General features: G+C 34.6%; 1 protein-coding gene across 11 annotated transcripts in view; it reads right to left on the reverse strand.

Annotated features, from left to right (window-relative positions):
- Window positions 1-20,132, reverse strand: part of LOC136854954 (hyccin-like) — a 35,884-nt gene that overhangs the window by 14,759 nt on the left and 993 nt on the right. For 2 of the 11 annotated variants that reach the window (XM_067131609.1, XM_067131780.1), the window contains exons 2-10: window positions 16,782-16,944; window positions 14,612-14,756; window positions 13,620-13,745; window positions 10,283-10,500; window positions 9,918-10,070; window positions 4,827-4,904; window positions 2,491-2,586; window positions 949-1,079; window positions 177-293 (exon numbers count right to left, since the gene is read on the reverse strand). In XM_067131609.1, coding sequence (XP_066987710.1) covers window positions 177-293; window positions 949-1,079; window positions 2,491-2,586; window positions 4,827-4,904; window positions 9,918-10,070; window positions 10,283-10,500; window positions 13,620-13,745; window positions 14,612-14,756; window positions 16,782-16,924 — 1,207 coding nt within the window. In that variant the 5' untranslated portion in view covers window positions 16,925-16,944. Of the gene's footprint in view, window positions 1-176; window positions 294-948; window positions 1,080-2,490; window positions 2,587-4,826; window positions 4,905-9,917; window positions 10,071-10,282; window positions 10,501-13,619; window positions 13,746-14,611; window positions 14,757-16,781; window positions 16,945-18,257; window positions 18,400-20,132 lie in introns of all 11 variants that reach the window. The other 9 variants (XM_067132097.1, XM_067132153.1, XM_067132026.1 and 6 more) reach the window with 6 other exon arrangements.

A 20,132-nucleotide genomic window follows, 5' to 3' on the forward strand; every position in this document is an offset into this window, starting at 1 on the left:
ATTCACATGGTTTGTATTGATGGACACTGCACATAAATTTCCTTACAGAGTACAAAAATTTATGCTACATTTGTTCAAATCGCACACAGCAAAAAGGCAAAATTTCTCTCTCCCAAAACTACCCTAATACTTTTATCTTAAATCACACAACTAAATCAGAACAATGAATCACCTACCTGGTAGTTTCTTGGTCCTGAAGGAAGCATTTGTAATAATTGTTTTTGATAAGGGCGCTGAAGTTGTGGATGGAGTGAGGGCAACACTGATACCCATAGGCCCGTCACTTGGTTGACCTGTTGGTTGAAATGAGGAAGAAGATATTGCCAGTACCCTAATATGCCATTACAAATTGCATTACTCGGAAAATTCGTGACCTTGAGCTATGAAAAGAAAGTGGAATCCACCTACAATATAGTTTTTGTTTTAATACTAAATGAGGGAGAAAAAAAGCAAATGCCTGGTAAAATATTATATTTCATTATAGCGACTGCTCAAAGGCCAAAAAAAATAAACTTTTATTCTACTTTTTCTATCAAATAATAATGGTAAAATATTATGATATATTTCACTATAACGACTGCTCAAAGGACAAAAAAATAAACTTTAATTCTACCTTTTCTATCGAATATATTATTAATAAGTTATCGAGACTATTTAAATGGACAACACTGAGGAGTGAAGGCAAATGCACAAGGTCCCATTGAAATTTTAAAACCTTACTTTTCTACATCGCCTTTCAAAATCATTATAAGTAGATAGGAAAAAGTCAAAACAGCAAGAAATAAATTCTGTATTCAATTATTAAATAATAAAAAAATGTGGGGTATAAACATTTAAATGAAGCCAGGTTTATTATGACAGCCATGGAATAGAAGCACACTTGCATGTACGGGATAACTTTTTTGACTGAACTAAACTTCACTTTGGAAAACTATCGAGTCGACTTACCACTAGGATTGACCTTAAGCGAGTTCTTTATTGCGTTAGTCATTAACAAGACGTCACCGAAAAGCTCGTACTGCGCCCTCATGTGGATGTCTTCTAAGGACTGAATTCCCAGACTGGCAAACTCATTGAACCTGAAAGTATTCAGCTCTCAGGAAAGTACGCAAACAACAGACTGCCAAGACCCAAATGATTTCATCTTTTATCTTCAACACCTATTTAAGTACAGTATCTAGGTCTTGTATCACTTTCATATTCACAGAAAAATATATTTATTTATAAATATATAAACTGGGAAATAAGAAACGATGCAGACGCAAGTAATAAAGGAAATGTATACCCAACATGTACCCCACCTGTATAAGCAGTAACCTGAGTATTGTATGAAATAAAAGTTAATTAATGTGAAAATAATATATTTGCAATGATAAAAGTACATTCATTTTAAGTTTAAATTAAAGGACGAGGGAATCATAACATACATTATTAAAATGAATAAATTGCTAAATACTTTATATGAAAAGAATTTAAACATAATGTAGAAATGCATGACTGAAAAGAGGCGCTCCATGCAATATCTAACCACTCATATGCTCATCTTTGAACACTTGAGATGATACGTTAGCAGACACACCCAAGTGAAGGCTTCCAAAGCACACATGAAACTGAGAAACAATTTCGACAACATTTTCAAGGCTCAAAGATGTCACTGAGCTCTACATTGCTACAAATTTTATGATTTACATCCCCAGTTGTCCACTGTAGGTACAAGTGCTGCTACGCTACCCTGTGGTGAAAAAAAAATTGGAAAAGTTAAAACAAGAAGCTTCCAAGTGCCAGCATCCTGGCAGCTGCGACAGAGTTACAACAGAACGGGTGGTTAATTCTTGTTTGGTGTTATGGGACCTTAAGCCTTCCTATTTCAATTCTTTCCTTCCACTTGGCAGGAACTTGGGAGGCCTGGGTTAAATGCCCGACAGCATTAGCATTAAACTACAGTGTAATGCATTTATTGGGGGGGGGAACTGTCGAAATACAGTTTTGTCTTCGTTGGGGAGGGAGAGAGGAAATTTAGTTTAATTTACATATGCAGTGTATATACAGTATTTATATCTAGAGGGTAGATTTTATATGATGACTTATCTAAATGAATGTATCTTTACTTGAAACACAGACATGAATTGGCTAGAGTAGTACCTTACACATCAAACAGGAGAATGAGAGAGCTACTTGGTGAACTGAACAAGACTCGTTACAAACAAATATAATAAGATTCACTGAAGATAAGGAGAGGCCATCAGTTTACTGGGGATGGGAAGCCAGAAGATTACAGAGAGGAATTTAGTCTAATTGCTTAATGGGAGAGGCTAAGGGTAAGACATGTTCATGACAATGTTGTGGGAAAGTTTCTGGGTATCACATAGGAGTGGCTTCATGTATATCGAGGTAATATTCCACCACCCCTCATGCATCCTTGCAGCTTAAGGTAACCGAAGGAGTGAGCCCATTGCAAGCACCAATGAAGCTGGTCTGTAACAACACTACCTGCGTAGTTTGACATGCGGACTATGGTAACACTGTCCGGCACAATTCGGCATCATAGCAGGGCACTGGGTCCCCCCTCCTTTGGTGGCATTGTGACTGTAAATGAATCAACAGTGGCAATATGTCAAATTAACATCTGCATTCAGACAGGCAAATCATTGGAGTTTATGCCGTCAACATCCCAAAATCACCAAAACACATGGCTACTCATCATGAAAACAGTTAAGGATCTCTCCACCCTGCCTGGAAAAGTTGATTAATTTGTGGTTCACGGGTTCAGACTTACCATCTCCTTCAGAAAATATAACTGCAATGAAAATACTTCTGTCATGCCACAAATTACAATCATGAAAAAGAATGATATACAATAACCCCAGCTCATGGTAGGAGTAACCTTCTCCACTGCTTTTGTCTGTGTATACTGAAAAAAAAATCAGGTGTTGCCAACGAAACTGAAGAAAATTGTTCATATAGGACGAGAGCTATGAAGCTGCAGATGACGTGGCTATGGGAACAAGTACAGAGAAGGATTTTAAGAAATAATGAAGTGAAAATGCAAAACAATACAATAAACAAATACGAAATGAAGTGTTACAAGAAGACATTAGTGAATACTCATGATAAAGTAAGATAAAATAGTGAAGTTGAAAAGATGAATAGCGAGAAAGAATAATGATAAATGGACAAGTTGGAGAGTTTTCAACATTAAGGAGCCATAGACTGTACTGATAAAAGGTTCAAAGCAAAATATGGAAAAGAATCATGATGTACAAAAAAGATTTAGCTAACAAAGAAGATTAAGCTAAACAAATTGTTTTTAATCTTAGAGTTTTGATTAAGAACTGAGATCTAAATGCCTATTTGGATTGTCCTCTATGGATTAGGTTTGAGAACTTAAGCACTGGGTAATATAAAAACGAGTCAAAGGTGATGGGAAATTTATGCTGACAAACTGGAACAGATATAAAGTACCAGAAAGGACTGAAAAAAGGCAACTGAAAAATTATTAAGAGATAAAGTATGAAAATAATTGAAATGATAAAAAAATAAAGACTGTAGTATGGAATAAATGAAAAGTTCAGTTCACAGTTGTAAGGAATAAAGGTAAAGGATAACAGAGATCTGCCTAAGCTTGGGCAGAACACTTGGAGATGATAATCACAATATCGAATTTCGTCGCATAAAAAAACTTCTGAAGGTCACTTTCAATATTATTAAAGCAAACCTATTTCAAGATAAATAATGACAAAACCAGCTGGAATACAAGCAATCTATCACCTGTACTCTAAGTAAAGTACTACAAGGTGGAAGCATACATAATATTACAAAATACATACTAGAGTCCACTGTCTTCAAACCACAGACACTAAGCTACAAATCTTAGGTCTACTGGGGTCTTCAATATGAGATTCCCTTACAGTAAAACAAACCTACTGTACAGTAATGCAATTCCTGAAAGAAAAATAATGGTGTTCCAAAAACTTATTTCAAAAATGGATCAAGCATTCTTGACAATTCTTCTGTGAGTAGCATCCATCCTTACTACTCATTACTGAGATATTTTGTCTGAGTCTTTTACCCTTGTAAGAGATAATATTTCCAATTAGTTGTCTTCTCTAGCCCTCACATTTTAGTAAATTAAACTGATGATATACAACACCAGCCTTAAAAAAAATGTTCATTCAAAATTTAAGGGAATGGAATTAAACTAAGAGCCAAATTCTTCAAAATCTGGTTGAAATTACAGAAATGTGGCCTAGATTAGGCGAAAGCTGAATCAGAAAAATAAAGTTAAAACTATTGTTTCAGAAAGTTGTTACTGCACTGAAAAGTGTATCACAGTGATGATTTCAGTTATGATACAACCAAAAGTATAATTTAGAATTGGACACAAAAAATTATTAATAGCCCTGGAAACAATTAAATTAAGGTCTACAATAAGTAGACTGAAATTCAGTTAGCAATCATTAAATATAACTTTTTCTTTTCATTTCCTTAAATTCCATTTTTTATTTCCCTGCCGTTTGTTAGCTATTTCTTTATAAAACTCTTTCTTTTTCATCTCTGTCAAATCTACGATTTCAGGAAATTCACTTTCAAAAATGAAAAACTACGTAACGCTACATCCCCTGGGAACACAATTTTCGGTCTAAGTTTGCTACCTATATAAACAGAGCAAAAAACAAGCTTACTCCTGAATTACTTTTCAGTTTTTAAGACGCTGTGCAGCATACAAAGCCCTAAAATGGTACATTACTCTCTAAGAATGTAAATAACAAACCTCATCTACAATGTGAGGATAACAAACTGAAAAAAATTCACCATAGCAGACGCACCTTGAATAATGGAAGTGTGCAAGGGGCATGCTTACAGACATAAGTAGTGGCAGGTCATGCAGACTTCGTTCAGCTGGTCTGTAATGACAGTGAGCACCAAAATTATTCGAATTTTATTCTCAGCGGCACAGGAGAGTATCTATGCGCCCTGGACTTTCTGTGATTGCAACAAAATAGAAAACAGAAATAAAAACAAAAGTATAAAAGGTATGCAATTTAACCATGCACATGCTAAACACTTTAAATAATTAAAACAAACAAATCAACACATTCAAATGGCACCAAGTGCAATTTGATTTTCCTTCAGTAAATGTCTCATATGAAGGTGGGAAAATGTTGCAAAACTGAAGTGATCTCTTAGAAAAGTCACAGAAAGATCAACAGTGCTGTTTGTCAGTTGTTATCCAAGCAATGAGTCGAGAAGACCTCAAAGAGTAAGACGTAACATAAAACACTAATTGCACTCATTCAGAATCCTTGAATCAAATTCTATGGCCATGAGGCAATGTGATAGGCTACAGCATAACATCATTTATATTTTGTAATTCACAGCAAAAGCTGAATTTTCATTTTAATCTAATCGATTTTATAGCAGTGCACACCCAATAACTTAAGTCAATTCCTAGACATTTTCACTCCTCAAAATAGTGAAATTCTAAATGGAACTGTATTTTAAACACTGACTTCCTGTATTACATTTTATTAACAGGCTGTTCTGCAAGTTAATCTTCCAGTAAAAATAAAATAAAATGAAATAAAAACGAAAATAAAAATTACAGCACATGCAATGCCACTCAATACAAAAAAAACCAGCATTCCAGAAGTGCAGAAAAAAAAATTTATAAAACAGAAAAGCTGGAAAAATGTTCTACAAAGGGTAATATACCTTTGTTTTTACTTACATTTCATACATTTGAATTTTCTTTTATTTCAAACCCTGCATTTACAGCACAGCGGCTGCATAAGCCTTCTGCGCCACAAAGAGACAATTTAAAAACAAAATAACCAGAATTTTAGAAATAAAAGTAAAGATTTCAACTCCCTTGAATGAGGCAACGAATATCAACTCAGTGGTTTGGCTGAACTACCTAATAATGCTAATATGCACTATAGAAAAGGCTCAGTTATAAACATATTGCATTTTTCAACTTTAATTTTATCTGTCTCAGGATCATGACCCAACAGAACTGGTGGGATGGCCAGCTTAATCGTAACCAGGTGACCTATGTATCAAAATAACTTCCAGGTGACCTACGTATCAAAATAACTTGTCATAGGATGATCAATCTGAAATATTTTCTTCTGCTTTACCACAACCCCATCAGTCATATTATGCCATTTTCAGTCTTAAATGTCCCCAGACACACTAATGTCTTTTGTCCTCCCGCAGTAAAAGACTAATTGTTCATGCAGAGGCAATCTGGGCACATCATTAGGAACAAACTACCTTCCTCTCATTGTATGTTTCTCAAGAGTTGTCAACAACAGCTCTACCAGCACCTCTCCAGCATTTTTGCTCAACAATCTCAAAGTTTTCAACCGTCAACATTTATCTATTAGTTTTTTTCCTCCACTTAACTAATTACAATTTTTGTCCAACTTTCCTCTGATCTTTTGGAACTGTCAGTGTAACCTTCGCTACTCGTAAGTTTTGTCACATTCAGCTTCTTGAAAGTTCCTCCAGCTTATTTTTGCAGTTTCTGTGAATTCTGATCAACTTGAACTTGTGGACAGTTCACGTATTCCAAATTCTTCTGTATGAATTTTCTGCCTTAATCATTTTCTATTTGGTAATTTTTAGTGGCAAGTTTCTTAGATGACACTCATCATTTGAAGGTGATGCATATAAAAAAACAAGCAATAAGGTAAACAGTATCAGCTGGCTATTCTAAAGAAAACACATTACTGAAAGCTGATAAGTTTTACCAAGAGGTTCAATGACTTCTAAGACTAATGACTTACAAAAGCCAATGCTTTCTTGGCATAAGTTCATAACTGGTATTTATTCGTTTTGAATTTGTTTTGTGCATTCTGCTTTTTAGATTCTTTGCCATTAATCTCACTGGAGGTCTCTCCTCTGTGAAATATTTAATGCACTTTTTCTGTCCATCTCTTTATTATCTATACCTGATTTTCTTTCCAAAATTTTGCCAGCTAAATAAAATTACAACCAATTTCATCTCCGTTTTTAGCGCTATGATTTACCTCAGAAAGATCATTAAGATAATTATAATTTAACTACATTTCTAATATTGTTGTGTTCTTCTGTAACAATACCATGATTACAGTATATCTGCGACTATACTACAAGAATTTACAGTAGTTTACATTCAACATAATGGGGCATTCTCTAACCTCTCATCACTCCTGTACAGCCAACATCCATGATCTCTTAAAATTCATAACAAAAGACTTTTGTCAAGAGGAAACAGAGCAGAGGCAATACGGCACATGAGCCACCAGGACCCACAGGTCCACACTGGGTAGCTGCCTCAATTTCTGTGTCCATGCAGTGTCAAGAACTAAGAAGAAATTTACCTAACTCTCTCTTCATCAGTACCTAAAACTCTTCATCCTTTTTCAGTGGTCTTCTTGTCATTTCATGTTCTTTTTAATTTTAGTAAATGGTACTGTGATTATCACTGGTTTTACTCCAGAGTTGCTGGCATCTCATTTTTCAAGTACAGTATTTTTGTAAGTAATTACCCTATATCATAATCTCAGAAATACACTCTATTTACAATGGTTAGTGTTAATGTCAGTGTTTTCCGACATCTTTCTTCGATTTATTTCATTCCTAGGTTTAGTATTTTACAACGGGTAATAGGAAAGGGTTAGCTAGTTATCGGTTCTTAAGTTAGTGCCTGTTTGCATTAGCTAACTTTAGGCTTTTTATATCGTCGTTTAGGATTAGTTGATGTTGTGTACTTAGGGTAAGTCTGTGTTCCTTACCTTCTTTGTACTGTCTACTGTATTTGTTTCCGGGCTTTTACAAACTAAGTCATTTTAAGCGGGTTGGAATGTGAGCTGGTGGCAATCCTATACTTAGTGTACGACACCCAAAGCATTTATTTTTTCCACATTTGTTTTTCTTATTTTTGGTGCAAACGAAGATTTTCATAAGATGCGTGTGCCGCAAGTAGGGAGGAGGCTGTATATGAAAAAGGAATTATTCATGAATACAAACTATCCAGCTATAAGCAGAATGCACGAAAGTAAAGCACTTGCCTTTACCTTATAATTCCTGAATGACTCTGGGTTAAGCTTTACGCCCACTTCAAGGTTCAGAGAACCTTAATGCATTAGATGTTAGTTTATCGTGTACAAAAATTGCATGAAAAATAGTACAATATATTTTACAAGAATATGGTAGGGTAACAAAATTAATTACCATCGATATAACACTTCTGAGAGATAAGTTTCTCCTTCAGACCAATGTAACTAAGCCTCTCACCTTGGCCTTCATTACCACCAGATGCATGTCATAAATATGCAAAATAACTGGTACTTAATATTTTACTTTCGTTTTAAATAAAGTATAACCTGATTCATTTTACCACACACCCATCAATCACATACAGCCCTCATTCACAGCCCGAGTGTCCCCAGATGAGTACAGACAGTCCCTTGTCTAGTGACGATAACCAGATTTTCGACACCGTCTCCAGTTACTGGGGCCGATCCCCGGTTATCAGCGCCGATAACCGTGGATCGGTGCTATTATCACCGATTTTCGGTTATCATCATGCCGTTGAGAACAGAGCCCCACCAGTAACTGGGGACTGCCTGTATATTCTTACATCTTTAGGCAATAGAAACAGGAGCTAAGAGCCACTGTTCACACAGGCACTTTTGGCCTGCTAGTAGATAGGAACTGTTTCTTGTTGCTAGTAGTTACGTGGCGTTGTCAACACAGTTAGGAAACATCTACTTCATTTATATCCATTTGAAGTACCCTTTTCACTTTCCCGTTATACAATCTAATTCCTTTTTCCTCCTCCTCTGTGAGGAGTACAATAAAAATCACTGTCTTCCAGGTTGCATCTAGCCAACTTACTGAAAGTTTCCTGCCTGATTATTTTGCACTGTGTAGTACAGTATATGAATTTTGTGCTTTCCCTTGTTTTGGTGTATAATTCAATGTTTCCTTCTATTTCTGAATTGTTTTTATATAAATTTTGATGTACTTATAATTTTTTTGTTATGCCAACTATGCAACAAATTAGACAGAATTTAGCTCTACAAAGTGAATTAACAGGTTACCTCTGGTCTTTTATGGGCAAAGTACTGTTTTTGCTTGTAGTGTGTATTTATGTGCAAAGTATTGGTGTAAACTTCTTGTGTAGTGCCTGGTTTGTGACGTTTATGCTACCTCAACTACTCCTACCATGCAGCAAATGTCTAATGCTTCCTTTGCAGCTGTTATTCCTACTGTGCTGACCACTTTACACTGGCTGTCTTAGCCATAAGAATGTATGTGTGTGAAACATTTGGACTGCAAGTGTGTGGAACATTTGGACTGCAAAGGGCTCAGCGTGACTGATAGGTCTGTGATGAAACAAATTTTCATAAGAATATAAATGTCTGGGGACATTCGGACCACAAATTACGGCTGTATCTGACTGATAGGTTTTTGACTAATCTACTTAGCCTTTGTCTATAGTTAGACTAATCATTCCTTTTTCCATAGTACTGATGTTTGACATAGGAAGTCAATTCCCCATCCTATTATTAAGTCATTTTACATGACCCTGATCAGAATATCAACCTAATCTGCATAACAGTACAACGACTTGTAAGGACGCAAACTGTGTGTGCTGGTTAGCTTATAAAATAAACTTGTACCACTGATGAAAAACATCGAGCTGTTTTTGAAGTAACAAGCCGAAGACGGGATACATTAACAATTCGTAAAACAAGACTGAGAAGCAAAACAAGAAAACTAAAGCAAATGTTTGAAAACTCAGCAAAAAGTGCACTGCAATCAGATGGGCAAAAATATGCATCAAGTATTCAATCGGAAATGCAAAAAACAGCGGCAAAAGTAATGAAACACTGGGTCTGGAAAAACAGATTTGAAAAGCGACTTACATGGCAAAATATACAGCATGTAACAATTCTGCTAATAACTCTGAAGTAACAGGGATTCTTGGGGTAGGCCTGGGATAGATTCCGAAATTGCTCTCACTACCGTACGATGATCTATGATGATGACCAGGTCGGTTGAATCCTTGGCTCACAATTCTGAGGAATACAACCATATTCAATTTAAAAATATAAAAAAAATATAAGTTTTTCAAACTACTTTCATAAGTGAGTCTGATTCCACAACAAACAAAAAAATATACAAAATAGATATGAGTGACAAACAATGAAGAGCACATCAGTGCTGAATATCATTCAGTGTTTTGCTCCAACCACATGTACGGCAAATCATGGCCCCACTTTGAACTTACTTTGAGGCAGCTTTGCAGAGGTGCATTAATGCAATTTTTGGCAATGTCGCAAGTCTTGCATTAAATGCTACCATAATGGCAGTGGCTAAGTGATGTCTTGTTGCAGCTGTAACGGTGGTCATCTGTGTTGGAGGCCCCCACCGGACTGTTTCGGCATCTCCCGCTTCTAGTCTCTGAAGGGAATCTACGGTAAATGAAGCAGGGGCAAGGCTGGCGGGCTGAAAACAAAATGGATGCACAAATACGTTTGTTAACAATGTATCGTCGGTTCTTTAACCAGACCATTTTGATTCTGTACGATCAATTTATTTAAACAGACCATTTTAATTCTGTGCGATCAATTTGTTTAACCAGACCATTTTAATTCTGTAAGATCAATTTATTTAACCAGACAATTTTAATTCTGTATGATCAATTTATTTAACCAGGCTATTTTAACTCTGTATGATCAATTTATTTAACCCGACCATTTTAATTCTGTATGATCAATTTATTTAACCAGACCATTTTAATTCTGTAAGATCAATTTATTTAACCAGACAATTTTAATTCTGTATGATCAATTTATTTAACCAGACTATTTTAACTCTGTATGATCAATTTATTTAACCCGACCATTTTAATTCTGTATGATCAATTTATTTAACCAGACAATTTTAATTCTGTATGATAAATTTTTTAAAATTTAACCAGACCATTTTAATTCTGTATGATCAATTTATTTAACCAGACCATTTTAATTCTGTATGATCAATTTATTTAACCGGACCATTTTAATTCTGTATGATCAATTTATTTAACCAGACCATTTTAATTCTGTATGATCAATTTTTAAAAATTTAACCAGACCATTTTAATTCTGTATGATCAATTTATTTAACCAGACCATTTTAACTCTGCATGATCAATTTATTTAACCAGACCATTTTAATTCTGTATGATTAATTTATTTAACCAGACCATTTTAATTCTGTATGATCAATTTATTTAACCAGACCATGTTAATATTTAATATTTTATTATCAGCTTGTTTTACCATATCATTAAGATTCTTAAAATTAACAAAAGAATATCTTCAAGTCAGTCAATAATGCAAAGTTAACATCAATCTAATAAAAAAAATTTTAGAAAAATTGGTACTTAACAAAGCCAGACACAAGTTTTAGGTCAAAGTTGTGATTTTTTGGACAGTACTTATCATACATATATGTTAATTCTTTGAAAGTATACTTGTTAATATGAATATATTCAAACGTTTGTTCAGGAAATTCTGAATTCTAAAGAAAACGGACCTACAATAAAGTTACAAAATGGCGAATAATACAGCATTCTTCCAGATACTGCACTGATATCTAATCTAAACATTTTCCTGGATAACTGTTTACCCAAGCTAAAGCAATTCACCTCGAGTATTTTTATGATTTTCTTGTGCTTAAAAATACACAGGCTCAAATGAACTTTAACAAAATTATGTTTATCTCCTGACTCCTGTCCATGAATAAATCAATATGAAAGCAATGCCAACCATATAAACTTCGGTTTGTACAAAGAAGAATATCTAATGATTTCACACCAGTCTATCTTTTAATATCCAAACCTAGGTGTTAAAGATGCTTTCATCTGCTTAAGGTACTGAACAGACCAAACATGTGTTGTCACTGACATTAACTACCAAGGGTAACTGATGTGATTACTGAAACAACTGTGAACCACCAGCCTGGGAGTGTCACCAACCATCTTCTATACTTTTCTATATTTTTCAGGCATGTTTCTATATATACATATATACACACCAATATTTTATATGCATTCCACAGTATATTGAGGTGACTGGAGATCCGGTCATCTTTCTTGCAAAAATTTAGAAAAATGTGATCTCAAGGAGACTACAGTAGTTGTTATTCACAAGCTATAACATTGTAGGAACAGCATGGTAATGTTCCGCCCTCAATGGAAGGTGTGTCAAAAGTTAAGAACACCAAAGTTATACTAAAATTTCAAAACTATATTCATCATTGATACGGCATTGCCCAAAATCTTACATCTAACCACTAAAAAAAAGATAAATTTCAGTGACAAATCCAGAGGTAGGAGCAACTGCTTTCCACCACTGTGACCATTAGCAGTCGTGATGTGATTTTATGGCCTCATTAAGCATTACGCACACTTCTAGAAACAAGTGAGATTTTACAGCTATTTTCTATGTTTAATCTCGTTAGATTTATTCTAGTCCAATTTTCTTCATACCTACCTGTAACAAGTGCAGTAATTACAGCCCTGTCAGACCTAAAAACATTAGCTAAGTGGTCTGTTTAAAATAACAATAATAATAATAATAATAATAATAATAATAATAATAATAATAATAATAATAATAATAATAATAATAATAGATTCACAATTTCGTGAAAAACAATCTGAGCATTTTAACGTTAACACTGATGAGGAACACCGTTCAGGTGTTCGAAAGTCTTTGGTTCATTTTACATAGTAATATATTTACTATATAATTGTGGATTTTTATTACTCAGACAATAATAATAATAATAATAATAATAATAATAATAATAATAATAATAATAATAATAATAATAATAATAATAATAATAATAATAATAATAATAATAATAATAATAAATAATAAAAATAATTAATAATAATAATAATAATAATAATAATAATAATAATAATAATAATAATTACAGCACAAATGTTTAAACTTCCACGAAGTTTCTTCCTAAACACAGTCCTAAAATTCTTTTAAGTGCAAGCTTAATGAGGACCTGCATTTATGAACACTCATGTATTAAGATGAGTTTTAATTTATTTGCTATGTCTGAGGTGGTACACAGTGCTGTTCTAAGTACTTCAAATTTTTAAGAATACTGTAGAAGTCTAAAACACATTTAAAAACACATTTATACACTTCTATTACATCACTTTACAAGCACACTACCAAATCAATAAGGACATCACCCTACTTATGAACATTCAACTTACGAAACATTCAGATACAAACAGACGGGATTGAAAAATAGAAATTGTGTTCACAGCACTTCCTTTTGCCACCCTCAAGTTCAAATTTTGTTTTGCACTCCTCTTTTGTACATACAGTGCTGTACGTACAGTGTATTGTGTTTTAGGATGAAAAAACGTACGTTACTGTACTGATTTTATACCATACTGTGCAGTACTTAAATATGCACGAAGAGTAAGGTAACCAACTCACAAAGAATTCAACACGCAAACGGCCGTCCAAAACATTCGTTTGTAAGTAGGGTGGTGTCTGTATATCTAAGGTAATTACTCTCTATCAATCTACAAATAAAAAACATACCTCATGAAAAACAGACTGCCGTGCGAGGGTTGGAAGGCGAAATGGTGATATTCTTGGCTGTCCCTGTTCGTCCAATACTTCCATGTTATACAAGGCTAAAAGAGCAACTTCAACACTCCCTACACCCTGTAGGGGAAATATAAAAAAGAATCATCACCACAAAATAAGAGGCAGGTACATACATAAATCAATTTTCATCTAGGTATCAAGGTTGATAGTTGGAGATACAACATTCACTTAAAGATAGAAATAATTTTTTCTTTTTAAATCTGAAAATACTGAGTAAAAGGGGGCTGTAACTTGGAGAAAGGCACAAGGAAAAAATTCAATTAGTCAGGGACAAAAGTACAAGAGACTAAAGAAAAATGACAACAACCCAACTGATCGAGAAACTGACAATTCCTTCGCAATGACATTCAAAGAAGACTGAATGTTGAAGTTAGTGATACGTATACATATATCACACATTACCACAGGTGAAAAGTAAGAGACGGGGTGTAGGTCCTGACCGGTTTCGACACCCCGTCTCTTATTTTTCACCTGTGGTAATGTGTGATAAATGAATCACGTACAAAAGTGATAACAATCATCGTATACATATATGTAACACCTAAACTTAATGGACCTCAGCTCAAGGGACTTCGGTACTTATCAGATACCATATCATGATTATTTTCCCCTATGTGTCAAATTTAGGTAATACATTTTTACATAAATCTCTTGACCTGAATGTTAAGTGTAAAATACAGGTAGTTTAGGTTAGGAACAAAGTATGTGGAAATGCTGTTAGCTGTAAGACGTCGAGAAAATATCCATGCGCAGGCTATGATATAGTCTTTGTTACTCGATGGACTTTTTATTTATCTGAAAGGCCAGATCCCAAAAGCTTCTGTTAAGCTGAGGTGCTACTTTGGATATATATTACTGGAGATAACTGGATCTGCTTTGCCCTTTTAAGGTGCACACTAAGAAATGAATGAGAATGACCTTACCTTTTTATCCCCTAAGCTGATTGAAGACAAATAAATATAAAGAAGACTTGGAGCAAATAGAAGAACAAATTCCCGCAGCTGTTCATCCTGACTTCGTGCAAGGGTAAACAGCTGTTTCACTACGCTCTCAAACAGATCTGGACACCTGTAATCAAAAATCAGTCATCAGCAAGTTATCAATCACTAAAAGTTACCTTCAATAATGACGTGGTTATTAAAAAGGGTGTTTAGTATTCGAACAACATACTAAAAAATTATTGCCTATGCAGTCAAACAATATCTAATTACTGTGAACTCCTGAACATACAGTATATCTAAGAAAACTGATATTTCCTTGTGCATTTACCATAGTTTTACAAACTATCACTTACTTTTTACAAACCATTCCTTGCTGATTCTAACTGTTCTATATTAAACTTGTGCTGGAGAGTAAATGACTGTTAACTGGAAAGCTATCTGGAAGTTTAACTGCTTGTAAATACTGTACTTTTCCAAATCAATACAACACTACAACCGATATACCTTTTAGTAAGATGCTTACAGGGACATGTTCATTCAAATGGAGGATGATTAAGAGGCCAGTAACTTGCAAAGCAAGTTCCAACAAAATAGAACAATGCCCATTTACAGAGAGAAAATAGAGAGAGAAACAGAATCCCCTGTTAATTTGGATAAATAAACAACATCCGTACAAGTAAAAAATAAAGACAATGGTGCAAGGTACCTTGAATTTCAAGTACACTAGTATGACGTCCTCAAAGCATATAGCATGAACCAGTTCCAGGGGTGAAGAATAGTAACAGTACTAATGGAGTTTCAGCTACAGCTGAGCTTTTGGAAAGAGATTAAGCAGACTAAATTTCAATGATGTTCTAAACTGGAAGTGAATATTACTAAGCATATGTGCAATGTCAATAAGGGCAAGGCAAGGGTTAACAGTTACATTAACACCCCATTCCGCCCATCGAGAGGAAACCCCCAGGCTAGAATTACACACACTTGAAATTTACAAGAAACTCAATGAATTGAAAACCTCAAGATCAACTACGGTACTCCATAAAATTCAGCCACCCTACTAAAAATTACGTGGCAAAAATGACAAACACTGCAATAGAACAGGAGGCTACACACAGTAAATGGCCCTGCAACAAAATACCAGGCATCACATGACAAAAATGAAGCGAAATGAATCCGCTGATAATGAAAATCCATGAAAAACGCAACACAAAAAACCCAAGAGGGAAAACAATTGGTGGTCCTGGTGAGGCGCACAGGGAAATGAATACGTCACTATGATCCCAGTAGGGTTGGCTTAGAAAGAGGCAGGTAGCTCTACCTTTGCAACATTTCAAGTTGGTGTGCCTGGACGCATTCCACAGTTAAGGGTGTTTATGATAAATGGGTTGGTATGTAAACTTAATCTATTGGATAAATAAGTTTCCTGTTACTTATTGACACATTTTCATAGTTATGTTAGCCAATGATTTTTTGTCACTACAAACCAAAGATATCAGTTGAAAAACCTGTGATGGCAGCAAATCAGCAGCTGAATTTATAATGTGCTTTTATTATTTCTGATAATTGCCTCCAACAACAATCAAAAGAGGATTTCTCATTTTTACATTTTAGTCTAAGGTATCTTTCTGTTATGACCATTAACAACTGCTAGTACATAATCAGTGATCTGCAGAAATTAAGCCCTCACATTCTTTCTATAATTTCACATATCAGTAAATAAGTAATCAAGGATATTTTTTCCAATAGTTCTGCCTATGACAGGACAATTTTCCTCCAAGTGAAGAAAAAATTATTGGCTTCCTTAATTATGTTCAGAAGACATATTTAACAATATTTCAGACACCATATGCCACAATCACACACTAAACATGGTCTTGATATGAAATGTATTCATACATGATACTGCTCACAAGTATTCGTGTATAAAAAAAAATAGGACTGAAAACTGAGGAGTAAAATTTACCTATCAGCATAAAATAAAGAAAAATGGATGAATTTGAATCTGTGACATGAAATGTATTCATACACAACACTGCTCACAAGTATTCCTGTATAAAAAAAACATGAATGAAAACCGAGGCGTAAAATTTAGCTATCAACAAAAAGTAAAGGAAAATGGATCAAAATAAAAATCCGTCACTAGCCACCTTACCTTGATCGCTCATCGCAAAGCGTGTATATTGCATGCACGAGTCTGTCGTGATCGCTTTGCAGGTATTCAAAGAGCTGCTTGCTGTCGTCAGCACTATCACAGTCCCCTAGCCAGTCCTCCAACACTCCCACCAAACCATCCATTGTGACCAGCACTTTAAGGTCTGGAAGAGACAAGCAAGAAAATAGAATGTTTACAATTTCAGCTTTTTCAAATAGGCATCCCTAAAGAATACAATAAATGCAAAATAATGGAAGATAAAAGAAAATGAATATGAACGGAGATAAAGCAAAAGGAATCAAAGGGGCTACCAGCACTACCCCTATGGAAATAAACACATGTAAAACAGTAAAAATCATTTTAAAACTAAACTGTTGGTTTGATTTATGACAATCAGATGCTGGTAAAACCTTTCATGACAAGATCTCTGGACCTCAAACATAAAAAGTCTCTGGACCTCAAACTTAAAAAGTCTCTGGACCTCAAACATAAAAGGACAGTTCTTACAACACAATGATTCTGTATCAAATTTGACAGTACTCTTCTTTATAGTGTAGCTGATGTTCGTCCTCAAAAGAGTTACTGTCAGGGTCCAGGGCTCTGGCTTGAATCTGTTATACTATTTACACTTTATTGTACTCTTATGATCTATTGGTTCCCCTTCCTTTTTCCTTTTTTTTTTTTTATTTAAAGGCTGTCTAATCAGCACAAGTTGTCAAGTCATCTGACTGGTCCCCGGGGCTAATTCACAAAGAATGCACTATACAGTCATTATGAACACTTACTACTGTAGAAGGACCCATGGACTTTCCACATTATTTAAGGCTTCAGAAATAATCCACGTGCAACGAAAGGTTCATAAAAGTAGTTATGAATAAACACAATGAAGATATTCCCTAAAATCTTTGTTATCCAGACACATTCATAGTTTTACAGAGAGCATTTTATACTGTAAATGTACAGAATTACAAGAGAAGTAATCAACAGATTACAATTTGTTCTCTCTCATATAAGTTTACATTTAGTGACCAGAAACCCTATCCAGTGTATATAAGCTATTTTAGACAAACCTAGGATGCAGTTTTAACACTAAAAAAAGGTCTCAAGCCTAATCAGCATGTGAAACTAAAGTGACAGCCTCAATGTTTGTCTAATGAGTTGGCAAAAGTTTACAATAAGGACAATACCGTTTATCTTCAGTACAAAGTATACCCATTGGAGATTACAGTATGCAATCTCCACCTCCCATGAAATGGGTACATTTAGTTACACAACAGGAAAGAGGAAGGGCTGACTTAGGAGTAAATTTAGCAATAAACTGTAGTACAGGTACTGGTACAGTACTGTGTTTATGTATTTTATGATGATGATGTGTATTAGATAGTAAATTTCAAAAACAAATTATTGGCAATAAGTTGCCCATATTCTTAAAGTGATAATACTGAAGAAATTTTAAAAACAAATATTACAAAATACTTTTGGATTGCAAGTTGATTTGGGTTCAAATCTCTACAGATTAAAGAAACCAAAGGAAGCAAGCCGGACAGTAGTGAGGCATACGATCGCACAGTTGCCGATTCATGGCCTGACTTGCATTTATCCAAATCCACCCAGGGAGCTGAAATGAGAGGACACAGATATACCCGAGTTGTAATTCTATTTATTGGATCTTTGGTGAAGCTAAAGTTAGATAGACTCTAGAAGGAACAGGAACTGACAGGACGTTTAAAGCAAAGAATGTAACCAAGGCCTTTACACCACTGTCCACCATTAGTCATAAAGAATGTAATTACAGTATCGTCATTCTAAATGCCTTGTGTTGTCTTTGTCAATATTCAGTACCATTATTCTTTAAAAATTCCCCCTCACCTACTAACAAATTTTAGAATGAGGTTAAACCTCAATGTGAAATCAGAGCAACCTAAGGTTAAGCGTTCTTTTTTAATTTTCCATAATTTGACCTACATTCATTTATATTTTCTGGGGATTACTGACTTGTTTCCTTATTTGGAGTTCAACATTTGCTAATACCTACATATACTACCAAAGGTGTTCTCCATCAGAAATACCCAATTTAGGCATTTGTCATAAGAATTACTAATCTGCTGAAGTGAAATGACAAGCATAGTGCAAATATAGTAACTTTTTAACAATTTCTCATTTGTCTGACCATAATAAATACTGTACACGGTTCATATCTATAAGCAGTGTAAATTTAACTGCACAAAACAAAGCAATAAGATTTGACAGGACAAATTACAGAGATGCAACCTAACCTTACCTTTCATAACCTGGCCTAAGGATCAGATCTACCTAATCCCTGCACCTAACCTCACCCATACAATCCTAAGCCACAGAGTAAAATACATGAAGAAAGGTTTACTACCGGTTGCATAATGGATTGTTTTATGTATTGAATTGACAAATTTAAGTTATTAATTTTTTGTGACAGTACAGCAGGCTACACAATAAATACCAGGCCTACATAATTATGAGTTCATTATTATGGCCACTTGTTTCTCTACTCAATAACATCAAAAGCTTATGGTTTTTATATGTTCATTCAATCAACGAAAGTACATCTTTTTATTTCTTTCCATAAATCTATTGGCGATGTAACGAATATAAAATTCTGTCTTTTTATGAATTTGTTTGAGCTACTCTTACACCAGGATGTTTATTCCTTTATACACATATTACATTTGATAATTATGTAGGCCTGTTATTTACCATGTAGCCTACAGTACGCAAACTTCTCACCTAGAATAAAGTGAAGCCAACACATCCAGATGCATCCATCTGATTATTAATTTTTTTCTTATCAGATATGTCTTGGCATACACACATATATGATATTGGAGTGAAAAAGTTTGACAGTCATAATGGGAATTCTATGCATTTATTTACAGAAAATGTAATGACATAATAATACGGTAAATACTGTCGAAACTGCAAACTTCTCATGTCACTAATTGGCAACTGTCAACAGTGCCTCAAAGCCCTCGCTGTTTGCAGATCGCCGTCTCTCGGCACGACTGTCAAACTGAGTCAAGAACGGATGCAATATAATAAGACATTCTTAATTTTCTCTTCACATATCACACGCATCTCAAATCTGAAAGCACCGGCGTATTCAGGGTGAATTTATTGTATGAAAACACAAGTTTTATTTACCTTGATCGCATGAATGATGCACAATCTGATAAGTACAAACAGGTATAAAGAATTAAATGCTTCTCTCTTCACTTTTCCTCATTGTAATTCCTTTGTGTTTCATCTTATTGATTTCAGGAAATCATGATTTAGTTGTACGATTAATACCGAATCCTTTGGTACGACCAAAACTTTCGT

This window comes from Macrobrachium rosenbergii, chromosome 1 (genome assembly GCF_040412425.1).
Source record: "Macrobrachium rosenbergii isolate ZJJX-2024 chromosome 1, ASM4041242v1, whole genome shotgun sequence".
In the NCBI taxonomy this organism is placed as follows: domain Eukaryota; kingdom Metazoa; phylum Arthropoda; class Malacostraca; order Decapoda; family Palaemonidae; genus Macrobrachium; species Macrobrachium rosenbergii.